General features: G+C 42.2%; 1 protein-coding gene across 1 annotated transcript in view; it reads right to left on the minus strand.

Moving 5' to 3' along the window:
* idh3a (isocitrate dehydrogenase (NAD(+)) 3 catalytic subunit alpha) overlaps positions 1 to 14321 on the minus strand; it is a 36517-nt gene that overhangs the window by 8273 nt on the left and 13923 nt on the right. Inside the window, exons 6-8 of the mRNA XM_072553284.1 lie at positions 11953 to 12086; positions 10747 to 10849; positions 8594 to 8658 (exon numbers count right to left, since the gene is read on the minus strand). Coding sequence (XP_072409385.1) covers positions 8594 to 8658; positions 10747 to 10849; positions 11953 to 12086 — 302 coding nt within the window. The remainder of the gene's footprint in view (positions 1 to 8593; positions 8659 to 10746; positions 10850 to 11952; positions 12087 to 14321) is intronic.

Genomic DNA, 14321 nt, shown 5'->3' on the forward strand with positions numbered 1-14321 from the left:
TCCCAACCACCTTCAGTCAGAAGTGTCCAGCAGATAACCTATTTTGGTCTCTTCTGGTCGTCCCCAACATTAAATGGTTAGTTTCAGCCAATTCAATTCGATTTCAAGAAACTACTCAAGACAGTGGATACAGCAAAGTTACAAGTTCTGACAACATTCTCAAGGAATATACTGCAGAACTTGCTGCATCTTAAGCTAATCTGATCCAGTACTGTTACAACACTGGCATCTACCCAAATATCCTGTAATTTAGCAGAGATGGTGACATAGGCGACATAGGCTTACAAAGCAAGAGGATCTGACAGTATTAAAGAGCACCCATTTGGATTACAATATCCAGCGTGGGACAGGAAGGGGAGAGAAAAATAGTAAAACATCAGTAATGTTAAAAGGAGAAATGGTAAGTAGGCAAAATTAATGATTCTTTACATGAATGTGCAATATTTATATTAAAAATGAATTAACTGCACAAATACAGGTTAATGCGTATGGTATGATCTTATAACCACATGATACAGTTACAAGGAGATCAAAGCTGGGAACTAAACATTCAAGGATATTCAACTTTTGAAAAGGATAGGCAGGAGCAAAGGGTGGAGTAGCATCACTAGTATGGCATGGGGTGAGTACGAGCCATCAGCAGTACCATAACAAGAAACGATCCTGGATTGGAAGATGTAGAAACTAATCAGGCATGAGTTCATTTTGGATCTCAATGTACAATGATGCAGATTTAATAAATGACATCAGAGTAAAAGGCCCCCTCGGAAATAGCGACCATAACATTTTAGCATTCTGTTTGAGGGGGAAAAACTAGAATCAGGAACAGCTGTACTAAACTTCAATAAATGCAATCAAAGAATGAGAGTCAAGCTAGCTGGAGTGAACAGGGGAAGTAATAACAATGGTTGTGGGACAATGGCTGATATTTAGGAAACTAGCTCATGGCTCACAACTAAGATATACCCCAGTGAGAAAGAGGGATTTTATGAAGGGAATGAGCAAATCATGATTAAGCAGGGAAGTTAAGGATAGCATTAAATTAAAAGAAAAAAACAAGGTGGCGAAGATGTGGGAAAAACAAAAGTAAGCCAAAAGATTGGGACAGTTTCAAAACAAAACACAAAAATGACCAAAGAAAAGAGGAAGAGTTAAACTTTGAGGGTAAACTTACAAGTAATATCAAGATGAACAGCAAGAGCCCCTGTAATTATATATTAAAAAGGCCAAAGTTATCATAGACCTTTTTGAGAAAAAGGCTGGGGAAATAATACTGCAAAAACAGGCAGAGGAATTGAATACATGCTTTGCACCAGTCTTACAGTAGAATACATTAACAGTATTCCAAATATTCTCAATCAGGGGCAAGGGAGGTGAGGAAATAGACAATATCTATTACTGGAGATAAAGCACCAGAGAAACTAATAGGCTAATAAGTTAAAGCCCTGGATTTGATAGGATGATTCCCAGGATATTAAAAGTAGCAAAGTACAGGGTGAATTCCAAGAATTATTAGCTTATGGAAAAAACCCAAAGGAACACAGCCAATGTAATAACATTTAAAATTTAAAATGAGAAGGAGTCAAAAATACAGGTAACTACAGGTCAATTAGCTTAGCATCTGTTCTTTGGAAAAGGTCAAAGTCTATTAGCAGTAATAGTAATGGCAGAGCATTTAGAAATACAGTATACAATCAAGCAGAATCAGCATGGCTTTATGGAAGGGAAATCATAAAGAACAAACATATTAGAATTTTGAAATAGCAACAAGCAAAATAGATACAAATTTAGTGTAATATCTTTGGAATTATAAAGGGAATTTGATAAGGTATCACATGTCAGAATACTTAAGACAAAAGCCGTGTTATAAAGATGGTATATTAGCAAGATGATATTATTGGCTAACTAATAAAAGAGAGAGAGTTGGGAGATGGGTGGGGGAACAAGCAGGAAGTTTCAGGATGACAAGCTGTAACGAGTAGAGTATCATATCATCAGTGCTGAGGCCAGTTATTTACAATATAGATGAATGTATTGAATGAGGGAAGTAAATGTACTATCACCAAGTTTACAGATAACCAATGAATAGATGGGAAGGCAAGCGCTGAGGATGACAAAGCTTGCAGGCTGAGCAAGCGGGCAAACATGTGGCAGACAGAATATAAACTGGGTAAATATGCATTTTGGCACGAAGTTAAATATTACATAAATAGATGAAGACTGCAGAAAACTGAAGCACACAGGGATTTGGTAATGCTTATTCACAAATCACAAATGGATCCTATAAGTTCATCAGGTATAAGGCAAATGGATTGATGCCCTACGTTTCAAAGGGATGGGGTATAAAAATAGTGAGATCTTGCTCAAACCACAGAAAACACTAGTTAGACCACGGTTGGAATACTGTGAACAGTTCTGGGCACCTTATTGAAGGGAAAATGCACTGGCATTGGAGATAGTCCAGAGAAGAGTAATTGAGTTGATTCTGGGTACATAGGGATTTTCTTATGAGGAGAGATCAAGTTAGTTAAGACCTGTAGTCATTGGAGTTTAGGAAAATGAGAAGTGACCTTATTGAAATACAAGATTCTTAAGGGACTTGGTAGAGAATGTGCTGTAGATAACAAGGATTATTTCCCCTAATATCTGAGACTAGAGGGCGTAATCTCACTATAGGGAATCCCTGTTAAGACATGGATGAGGTGGAATTTTCTTAGACAATGGCGAATCTGTGGCATGTTTTAACACAGACAGCTATCAAAGGTGACTTGTTAAACATATTCAAGGCTGAGATAGACTTTTAAATCACTAGGGGCATTGAGAGGTAAGTTAAATAGGCTGGAAAATGGAAGATGATTATCAGATCAGCCACAATCTCAGTGAATGGAGAATGACAGGCTGAATGGCCTCCTTCTGCTTCAGAGGCAAAAAGTAAGCCAACTATCCCACATCAGATTACAGTCCATCACCAAAGTGAAAGGTGTCATTAAGTGCTATCAAGCAACACCTGCTTACTGATGTTCAGTTTGGGTTCTATTAATACTACTCATCTTATTACAGCCTTGGTTCATGCAAGGACATAACAGCTGAACCCCAGAATGATGGAAGAGTGGCTGCCCTTTGACCAAGTGTGTCCTCAATGAGCTCCAGCTATAAGAATTGGGGTAAGTCTGTGTTGGTTGCAGTTATACCTGGCACATAAGATGATAATTGTGTTTTTTGGAGGTCAGTTATCTCAGCTCCAGGAATCGCTGCAGGAGTTCCTCAGTAGTATCCTACGCCCAATCATCTTCAGCTGCGTCACTCAACGACAGGTCAGAAATTGAGATGTTCATTGGTGAGTGCACAATATTCAGCACTATTTATGACTTCTCAATCTGAAGCAGCCCATGTCCAAATGCAGCAAGACCTGGACAACATATAGGCTTGGGCTGACAAGTGGCAACTAACATTCTCTCTTGTCAGAGATGGCCAGATAATGTCATGTCTAACTAGAGTCAGAGTGAGAAACAACAGCAACCTGACTGAAGACAGGCTACAAGTCAACCAAGCTTGCATCCACACTGTACTCCTCTATAATAACACAAAGTGGGTAAAATGCAAGGCAGGAGAAAAAGGTGAACAATTTCCACCTTCACTGACTCAGATGTGACGTTGGCATCCTTTGCAGGAAGGAGATATTACTGCACAGGATGACGTCAGGTACCTTCAGACTAGTACAGGCATTGGCAAAGTCTCCATAGTCCTACCAGACTATCGGGCTGCTTTCTCATCGGAAATAAATGACTGGTGGTGGTTTTAACCTGATAGAATAAAATTCCGACAGTGCGCAAACAGGCCACTTGGCCCAACAAGTCCACACCAACCTTCCGAAGAGTAATCCAGCCAGAGCTATTCCCTTACCAGATTGCTCTGCATTTACCCCTGACTAATGCACCTAACCCACACATCCCAAAATACTATGGGCAATTTAGCATGGCCAATCCACCTAACCTGCATATCTTTGGACTGTGGGAAGAAACTGGAGCATCCAGAGGAAACCCACGCAGACACGGAGAATGTGCAAACTCCATACAGACAATCAGTGGCTGAAATTGAACCAAGATCCCTGGCTATGAGGCAGCAGTGCTAACCACTGAGCCACTGTGCACCCTGTCTCAGGAAGGGAAAGCTTGTGAAGGAGAGTCCTTCAAAAGCAACCTCAGCCGGTGAGGATTGATCAAAATCACCCCCCCAAACCTTCTAAATTCTAGAGAAAGCAGACTTAATTTATATCTCCTCTCCTCAACCACTGACATTAACCCTTGAAGTTGAAGGATCATTCTTGGAAAGCTATGTTGTATGTTCTCCAAAGCCAATACAGAGGAATCTCAATTATCCAAATATTGGATTATCCGAAGATGTCGTCGAGGTCCCACTATAAACATTACGTCAAAGGCGTGTGTCCAAGACTGACCACGTCTTTTGTTTATAGTGATTAAAAGTGCTGCAGAGAACAGTCCTGGACCAATGGGAGCGCAGGCACTGTCTCTAAATGACTGACTTCCCACACCCCCCTTTAATCCCACACTTTCCCTGGAGTTCTACACAGGCGTGTACTGTACAGGGGCGGAGCGAACATGGGCAGGGGCCGGTGTTAGGGGCAGGTGGGGTATGCAGTGTCAGGGCAGGCAGGGTCAGTGTCAAGGGCAAGTGGGGGGTGCTGTGTCGGGGGCAGGGGCAACGGGCAGGGGCTGGTGTCAGGGTGGGGGTGGGGCAGTGTTGGACATAGCTTGCAGAGGGTCAGTGGGCAGTGTTGGGGGCAGGTGTGGGCTCGCACGCACTGTGCTGCTGCTAGTCTCCTGAGTGGGGAGGAGACTTAATAGAAAACTCAGCCCCAGAGCAAAGTCATTGAATCAATTAACCGAATAATCAATTATCTGAACAGAATAGTGCCCACCCATCTCTTTTGGATAATCAAGGTTCCTCTATATATCCTTTCTAAAGTGGTCACCATGTCTGAGGAAGGGAATGTTTGTGAAGTAGAATCCTTCAAAGCAACCTCAGCTGGTGGGGATTAAACCCAAGCTGTCAGCATTACCGTGTATTTCTTTATCTTTATTTTATAGGAATTCAGCCCCTTGAGCCTGTTCAACAAGATCATGGCTGATCTATAGCCTAACCCCAAATTCCTGTTTTTGACCCATATCCTTTAAGATCTTCGCTTCACAAAAAAATGATCTGAGATTTATAATTAACTGATCGAGCATCCACTGATGTTTGTGGAAGAGTTCCAAATACTTAGCAAGGTTAGATCTCATGGAATACAGTGAGAAGTAGACATTTGGATACAGAACTGGCTCAAAGGTAGAAGACAGAGGGTGGTGGTGGAGGGCTGTTTTTCAGACTGGAGGCCCGCGACCAGTGGATTGCCACAAGGATCGGTGCTGGGTTCACTACTTTTTGTCATTTACATAAATGATTTGGATGAGAGCATAAGAGGTACAGTTAGTATGTTTGCAGATGACACCAAAATTGGAGGTGTAGTGGACAGCGAAGAGGGTTACCTCAGATTACAACAGGATCTGGACCAGATGGGCCAATGGGCTGAGAAATGACAGATGGAGTTTAATTCAGATAAATGCAAGGTACTGCATTTTGGGAAAGCAAACCTGAGCATGATTTATACACTTAATGGTAAGGTCCTAGGGATTGTTGCTGAACAAAGAGACCTTAGAGTTCAGGTTCATACCTCCTTGAAAGTGGAGTCGCAGGTAGATAGGACAGTGAAGGCGGCGTTTGGTATGCTTTGCTTTATTGATCAGTGTATGGAAGGTCATGTTGCGGCTGTAGAGGACATTGGTTTAGCCACTATTGGAATATTGCGTGCATTTCTGGTCTCCTTCCTATCGGAAAGATGTTGTGAAACTTGAAAGGGTTCAGAAAAGATTTACAAAGATGTTGCCAGGATTGGAGACTTTGAGCTATAGGGAGAGGCTGTTTTCCCTGGAGTGTCAGAGGCTGAGTGGTGACCTTATAGAGGTTTACAAAATTATGAGGGGCATGGATAGGATAAATAGGCAGAGTCTTTTCCCTGGGGTTGGGGAGTCCAGAACGAGAGACCTAAGGGGCAACTTTTTCACGCAGAGGTTCCTAAGTGTATGAAATGAGCTGTCAGAGGAAGTGGTGAAGGCTGGTACAATTGCAACATTTAAGAGCCATTTGGATGGTTATATGAATAGAAAGAGTTTGGAGGGATATGGGCCGGGTGCTGGCAGGTGGGACTACATTGGGTTGGGATATCTGTTTGGCATGGACGGGTTAGACTGAAGGGTCTGTTTCCATGCTGTACATCTATGACTCTGACCACCCTTTGCATGTAGAACTGCTGCCCAACATCGTGCCTGAATGGTCTGGCCCTAATTTTTAGGTTATGCCCGAGTTCTAAAATCCTCAACTAGTGGAAATATCTACTGTCTTTTCCTGCTAATATTTTGAAAACTTTGAAAACCCTCTTAAATCTTCTAAATTCTAGAGAAAACAGGCTTAATCTGCATAATCTCTCCTCAACCACTGAACTTAACACCTAAAGTCCAAGTATCATTCTTGGAAATCTATGCTGTACTCTCTCCAAAGCCAATATATTCTTTCTAAAGTCTGTCCAGATCTGCACACAGTATTCTAAGTGGGGTCTGACCAGACCTTTGTATAGCTGCAGTGTCCATCCCTCGCTAAAAAGGCACATGCAAATGAGACATGAAAATGGCAGAAATTGACCGACAATGGCAAGATATTTGCAGATGGACATAATAGAATTCTTCACTGCGACAGAAGGTAAAAGTAGTCCAATCTGAAACTAATGTCATAAATCTAAAGGAAGGAAACTACAATAGTATGAAAAGGTGGACAAGTAATAATTCATATTTAAGGAATAACTTCATGCAATGCAGCATATGAACAGGAAAAGTGACCAATGATAGTTATCAAAAAAACTAAAGACCGTGTCAGATTCAACAGAGGAGTCATATAAAGTTGCTCAAAAAAGTAGCAAGCTTGAAGACTGAGAAAAGTACAGTATTCAAAGGAGGATTAAGACGTTGCTTCAAAGATTAAAAATAAAGCATGGGAGGAAAGGACTAAGAGTTTCTATTAGTGTAAAAATAAGAGATTAGTGAGGACAAATGTCTGTACAGTTCCATTTATATAACAGAAGGTGGTACCAACTGGGGCATTGCAGGGATTATTGCCTGGATTTACAATATATATCAATGACATGAATATGGGAATTAATTGCAATACTTCTAAGTTTGCTGAAAATATAAAACTTAGTAGAATTATGAATGGTGAGGAGGGTGCAAAGAACCTTCAAGCTGATTCAGAAAAGTGAGTGGACAAGTGCATGGCCGGTACGAGTAAGTGAAAAGTGATGAAACTTTGGTTGGATAAGCAGAATGGCAGAGAGTATTATTTCAAAAGTGATACACCAAGAAATGTTGATTTACAAAAGGATCTGGGTGCTTGCCCACCAATCATGAAAGCATGTGCGACAAGCAGTTAGAAAGCAATTCATTGTAAGAGGGTTGCAGTATAGGATGAAGAAGGTCTTACTGCAACTGCACAAGGTCTTGGTAAGACCAGATCTGCTGGAGTATTGAGCACAATTTTGGACTCCTTACCCAAGAAAGGCAATACTTGCTTTAAAATGAATGCAGCAAAAGTTCACCAGAATGACTTGGAATGACAAGCCTGTCAATCAAAGGAGAATTTGGGACAACTGGGCCTGTATTGTCTGTGACAAAATTGCAGACTTATCTACCACAGGAAACGGTAGAAGCCAAGTGACTGAATACATTAAGACGTGCATAACTTTCCAGACGCTAGAGGAGTGGGTTCAATGGACTGAATGGCCTCCACCTCCAGTTTTCTACATGACATGGAGGCTAACTGTTTGGGACAGGTGAGCAGAAATGAAAAGCTCAACTGGCCAAAGAGGGCAATGAATTACATAGCCTTGCATCCACCATCTTCCTCTGCAGCAAATACTGTAAAGTGAGCTCCTAAGCCATGGCTCAGCAGTTAGGACTACTGCCTCTCAGCACCAGGGACCCAGGTTCAATTCCAACCTCGAGAGATTGTTTGGAGTTTGCACATTCTCCCAGTGTCTGCGTGGATTTCCTCCGGGTGCTCCAGTTTCTTCCCACAGTCCAAAGATGTGCAGGTTAGGTGGATTGGCCATGCTAAATTGCCCAGTGTTCAGGAGTGGGTAGGTTAGGTGCATTAGTCGGGAAATGTAAAGTAACAGGGTAGGGTAATGGGTCTGGATGGGATACTCTTCGGAGGGTCGATGTGGACTTGTTGGGCTTAAAGACCTGTTTCCACACTGTAGGGATTCTTAAGAGTCAGACAACGCATAACAGTTGAGCACCATGAGGCAAACGAACGTTTCTCAGAAACAAATAGTACTTGGACTTGGTGCAACACAGCCACAGCAAATAACATGAAAAATGTCTGGACACATTCCCAATGTCATTCATAACATGAATTTGTGAACTGCTAAAGCCAAGAGCCAGCAGAGAAACAAGGGAACAGCTTACTGTTGTACTGGTATACTAACCTTAAAATATCGCCATAGAGGTTCGGCATTACAAGTACATCGAACTGTGAAGGGTCCTGCACCATCTGATAAAAGAAACATTTTTATTAAACATTTTGTATGACCAGAACCTGCACTGTGACTTCCATTTCTGGAAAAAAAAAGCCAACTTGCAATCTTTGGCAATTTCAGAGTTTAAGAATAGCATCAGTCTCTGAATTAGCATTGAGAGGGGAGGTATTAGCAGGCTTGCAAATGGATAAATCGCTAGGTCCGTTACCCAAGACTGTTGAGGGAGGTAAGGGAGGAGATTGCAGGGGCAGTGACATTAATTTTCATATTCACTCACTCTTCAGGAGGGATGCAACCATTATTCAAGAAGGGTGGCAGTGATAAAGTAGGAAACCACAGGCCAGTGAATCTAACACAACTGAAAGGAAATTTCTGGAAAAAAAAATCCAAGATGTAGAATTTATCTCCACTTGGAGAGGTGGGAATTAATCAAGGACAGTCAGCATGGCTTTGTAAGGGGAAATCATGTCTAACAAACATGATTGCATGTTTCAAAGTGGTGACTAGGTGTGTTGATATCAGAATCCCAACAATGTGGAAACAGGCCCGTCGGCCAAATAAGTCGACACTGACTTTCTGAAGAATAACCCTACCAGAGCCATTCCCTACCTTATTATCCTGTATCTACCCCTAACTACTGCATCTAACCTACAGATCCTGAACACTATGGGCAATCTGGCTTTGACCAATTCACCTAACCTGTACATTTTTGGATTGTAGCAGGAAACCGGAGCACCCGGCAGAAACACATGCAGTCTCAGGGTGACTGTGCAAACTCCAGAGACAGTCACCCTAGGCTGGAATTGAACTCGGTCCCTGGTACTGTGAGGCAGCAGTGCCAACCACTGAACTGCCATGGCATCCACAATGCAGTAGATACAGTCTACAGACTTCAGTTAGGCTCCTGACAAGGTCTCTAACGACCTTAAGAAGCTAAGAGTTCATGGGGTCTAGGGCAAGTTTGCAAATTGAATTCAAAATTGACTTTGTGGCAGGAAGCAGGGGTGATCAAAGGGTGTTTTTGTGATGGAAGCCTGCGTTCTGTACCACGGGATTCAGTGCTGGATCCTTTGCTGAATTAATGTAAATTAATGATCCAGACATGACAGAAGGCAAGATCAGTAAATCTGTAGATGACATGGAAAGTGGTGGTATGGTAAATAGTGAAGAAGAAAGTCTTAAACCACAGGTCAATATAGATGAGTTGAACAGTGGCAAATGGAGTATGATTTTGAAAAGTCAGGATGATGCATTTTAAGAGGACTAACAAGGCAAGGAAGTACACAATGAATGGTTGGGCCTTGGGAAACAGGATGAGAGAGATATTGGTGTGCATGTCTATAGATTCTTGAAAGCAACAGGATATGTAGATAAAGTTGGTTAAGACGGCATTTTGGATACTTCGTTAGTGAAGCATTGAGTACGAGTGCATGGAGGCTGTGATGGAGGTTATTTTGGATGGTGCATGACACTAGTCAGATCACAGCTGGAGTACCGTATGCAGATCTGGTTGGCACACAATGGGAAGGACGCGATTGCACTAGGGAGTGTGCAGAAGAGATTCACCAGGATGTTGCCTGCATTGGAACAATTAGGCTACAAAAATATACTAGATAGTCTGGGGTCGTCTACCTGAGAGCACAGAATACTTGATTTTTGGGGTGTGGGGGGGGGGGGGGGGGGGGGAGAAGGGGGAGGAAGAGTGAGAGAAGGTCAGAGTGAGGTGTACAAAGTTCTGAGGGCCATAGACACGGTTGATGGGAAGAAACACTCCTCCTTAGTAGAGGAGCCAATAATTAGGCACACAGACTAAGGGTACGTAGGAAGAGATTTAGAGGGAGTTTGAGGATTTCTTTTCCCACCCAGAGGGTTGTAATTATCTAAAACTCACTACCTGAAAGGGTGGTAAAGGCAACAATTCACCCCCAGAAAAAAAAACGCAAGAATTATTTAGAAATGCACTTGAAAGACGATAGCATACAAAGTGTACAGACCAAATGCTGGAAAATGAAATTAGGATAGATGGACATTGTGCTGTGCCAATCACTCTGTGCTGAAGGGCCTCTGCTGTAAAAACCTCCAATTTCATAGTACTGACTTACATTAAGGCAAACCGTATCCAAGTACATTTCTGTAAACTTGATATCTTTAGCATTTTCTGCTGCTTCTCTGCATTTCCTCAGGAAAAGTCCATCTGACATTCGCCTGAAATAAATATGTACGTAGATTAGATTAGATTACTTACAGTGTGGAAACAGGCCCTTCGGCCCAACAAGTCCACACCGCCCCGCCGAAGCGCAACCCACCCATACTCTATATCTACCCCTTACCTAACACTACGGACAATTTACCATGGCCAATTCACCTGACCTGCACATCTTTGGACTGTGGGAGGAAACCGGAGCACCCGGAGGAAACCCATACAGACACGGGGAGAACGTGCAAACTCCACACAGTCAGTCGCCTGAGACAGGAATTGAACCCAGGTCTCTGGCGCTGTGAGGCAGCAGTGTTAACCACTGTGCCACCGTGCCGTAGTATTAAAGTACAGGTTTATTAACGGAATATGCTTCTGTACGTACTTATGTAAAGACCACTGGCAAAACAGAGTCTTGAGGATTCCAGCCCAATTAAAAATGAAGGACTGATTGTAATTTGGTTTCAAGTCAGAATAGTAAGTGACATGGGGAGGAACTTGCAGGTGGCAGTGCTTCCATACATTTGCTGCCTCATCACTCTCGGTGGTAGTGGTGTAGATTTAGAAGTACTGTCAAAGGAACCTTGGTGAGTTACTACAGTGCATCTTGTAGATGGTACACACCAACACACTACTGGTACAGCAGTGAAAGAAGTGAACATTGAAGGTGATGAACGAGGTGCCAATCCAGTGGCTGCTGTGTCCTGGATGGTGTCAAGCATTTTCAGTGTTGATAAAGCTGCATTCATTCAGGAAAGTGGAGACTTCCATCACACGTCTTACTTTGGGAAAGCAGGTAGTGGGTTACTTGCCAGTCTCAGCCCTGCTCTTGTGGCAACAGTATTTATATGTCTGGTCCAGTTCAGTTTCTGGTCATAGTTATCCCCAACTGAAACAAGCCACCTACACATGTGAGAACCCATTTGATCAGTGAAGTGGTGGGACCCCGATTGAACAGGGATTGCCTCCTGAGCTTTCTCATCCACATCATGCTGCTCTACACATTACTGACTGGACTTCCAGATGTGGCACCTTTGGAATAGATTTAAATATGTAAGTTCTAAGTAAGCCAGAATCTTTGCTAGCGAAAGTGTGACTGAATTCCACTTACATAATGTTGGCTTTGTGCACGGCTGTAACTGTGCTTCTCTGGTTGTTCCTCGCATACTCAAACGCAAACTCCGCGATGCGTCTGCTGGCATCTTCTGTGATCAGTTTAATACTCTGCACCACCCCATCAACAATCTGCAAATTGGGCACACATAGCCAGGCAAAGTTTATAATCTCCACAGTCTTCAGTTACTCAACAGTAGGGGATATGACACTCAGATTGCATATGGTGCAAAATCCACACAAATACAATAGATATAGAGATAGCAATCAAGGGCATTCTCATGCATCTACAAGATGTCGAGACTAATTTTGCTAACTTAGTACTAACAAGTGATTAAAACATTTTTTGCCTGAGAGATTTCAGATGAGACAGTGCTTCACATAGCTACAGGGATATTTAAGGAGCTACCCTTATCCAATACAGGAATAGGACATTCAGTAATTTATGTTCAGCATCTGATATACTCTTTGCACTCTCAGTGAGGATAAACATCAGTGGGCAACACCAAGAACTGAAACCTCAGTGCATAGAACAGCCATATCCTCAAGAGCTCCTCTTAATTTGAAAAAACTTTTCAAAAAGAAAAAAGGGGCGAGGGGTGAGGTTAAAGATGCAAGACCAGAGATAAGCTGACAAAGCCCTACACAACTCATGGACATCACTACAGGGAGAATGAGAATCAGACCTCCAATGTTTTACGAGCCACACAACACTGCTAGTACCTCCAGTCAATCTAAGGAGGAGTTTTTTTGCCTTTTATCATAGACAAAGTGGATGGCTGCTTCCAAACCAGTCACTGCACCAGCTGCCACTAGCATGAGGTTACACAGAAGACAGTCTGTTCAGAGCTCTTCAATCCACTGGGATAAACAAAACGCCCCGGGTCCTTATAGGCTATACCAGACTAGTGAATTGGCACTGAGAAATTATAATTCCAGCTCTAACGTGTGAAGTAAGGAACAACATACAAAACACAGCAAATTCAGGATCAGGTTCTAATTTATCTCAACATGTCTGGTTTTGTGGTTCTGCTGACACATTGCAACTTACACATTTACCTCAAGACAAGTAGCTTTACACAATCCTTGTAAAAGCACATTTTAACAGAGCAGAGATTAGAACAACACTAGGAGCTACAGTCTCAAGCTAAGGAAACCAGAAGGAAAGGAGCGGCAGGAACTCCTGCATTCTTGTTCTCACTAAGTCTTCAAACAAGAGGTGGCACGAGCAAGAGAACGCAGTGAGGATGGCAGGGAAGGAGTCAGATTGGTTCAAGAGCACCAATAGTCACTTGTATTTGGTTTGTTCTACTAGCCCTTTGTCTCTATCCTAAAAGGATGAGCCTTAATTTTGAAATGTCTCCTTATTCAAGACAACGATAAATTGGGGAATGTTACTTATAAGGATGATGGTTATCAGGCAATAACAAATATTTAAAGTGCGCATCAATTGTTCTTTCTTGTCTAAGAAACAAAAACCCATGAATTTAGATATTAGGAATACTATTAGATTCGAGGAAGGGGCATACAAGCTGACCAAAAAAAACTAACAGACTCAAGGATTGGGAGGAATTTAGCTTTCAGCAAAGAAGGACAAAGGTATTGATTTAGAGGGGAATTTAAGAGTTTCAGCGGAAGCTTGTTGTAAACCTACAAATTGATCGTAAAAGCTTCTATTGGCTTGGAAGAGAAGATAATAGGTTTAAACAAATGTGGGTCCCTGGCAGAAATAGGGGAAATTCCTAGAGTCCATTATAAACTATTAAAGATTTAATAACTGACAGGAGTGAACACAGACAGCATTGAAAGAGAAATAGTGCTCGACTTGCACAATTTTTCAAGGATGTAACTCAAAGAATTGATCAAGGAGCCAGTGGATATGATTTACATGAACTTTCAGAAGGTTTTTGATAAGGTGCAACATGTAAAACAGAATAGGATTGGGGTTAGTGCACTGACATGGATAGTGAACTGGTTGGCAGAGAGGAAACAGCAGGAATAAACAGGTCTGTTTCTGAATGGCAGGCGGTGACTAGTGGAGCACTGTAGTGATTGATTGACCCCAGTTATTCACAATATATATTAAAGATTGAGATAGAAACAGTACAGAAGAGGCCCTATGACCCATCAAGTCTATACCACCAAAATATACTGCTACCTACACTAGTCCCAAAGCCTTGAATGTTAGGACACTTTATAAAGATAAGTGAACTAAATGTAAAATCCCCAAGTTTGCAGACAACACAAAGCTGGCTGGGTGAACTATGAAGATGCTTCAGTGTTATTTAGTTAAATTGAATGAGTAGGTAAATGCATGGCAGATTAATGCACGGTTGCTCAGTGATTCGCACTGTTGCCTCACAGCGA

This window comes from Chiloscyllium punctatum, chromosome 33, assembly GCF_047496795.1.
Source record: "Chiloscyllium punctatum isolate Juve2018m chromosome 33, sChiPun1.3, whole genome shotgun sequence".
NCBI lineage: Eukaryota > Metazoa > Chordata > Chondrichthyes > Orectolobiformes > Hemiscylliidae > Chiloscyllium > Chiloscyllium punctatum.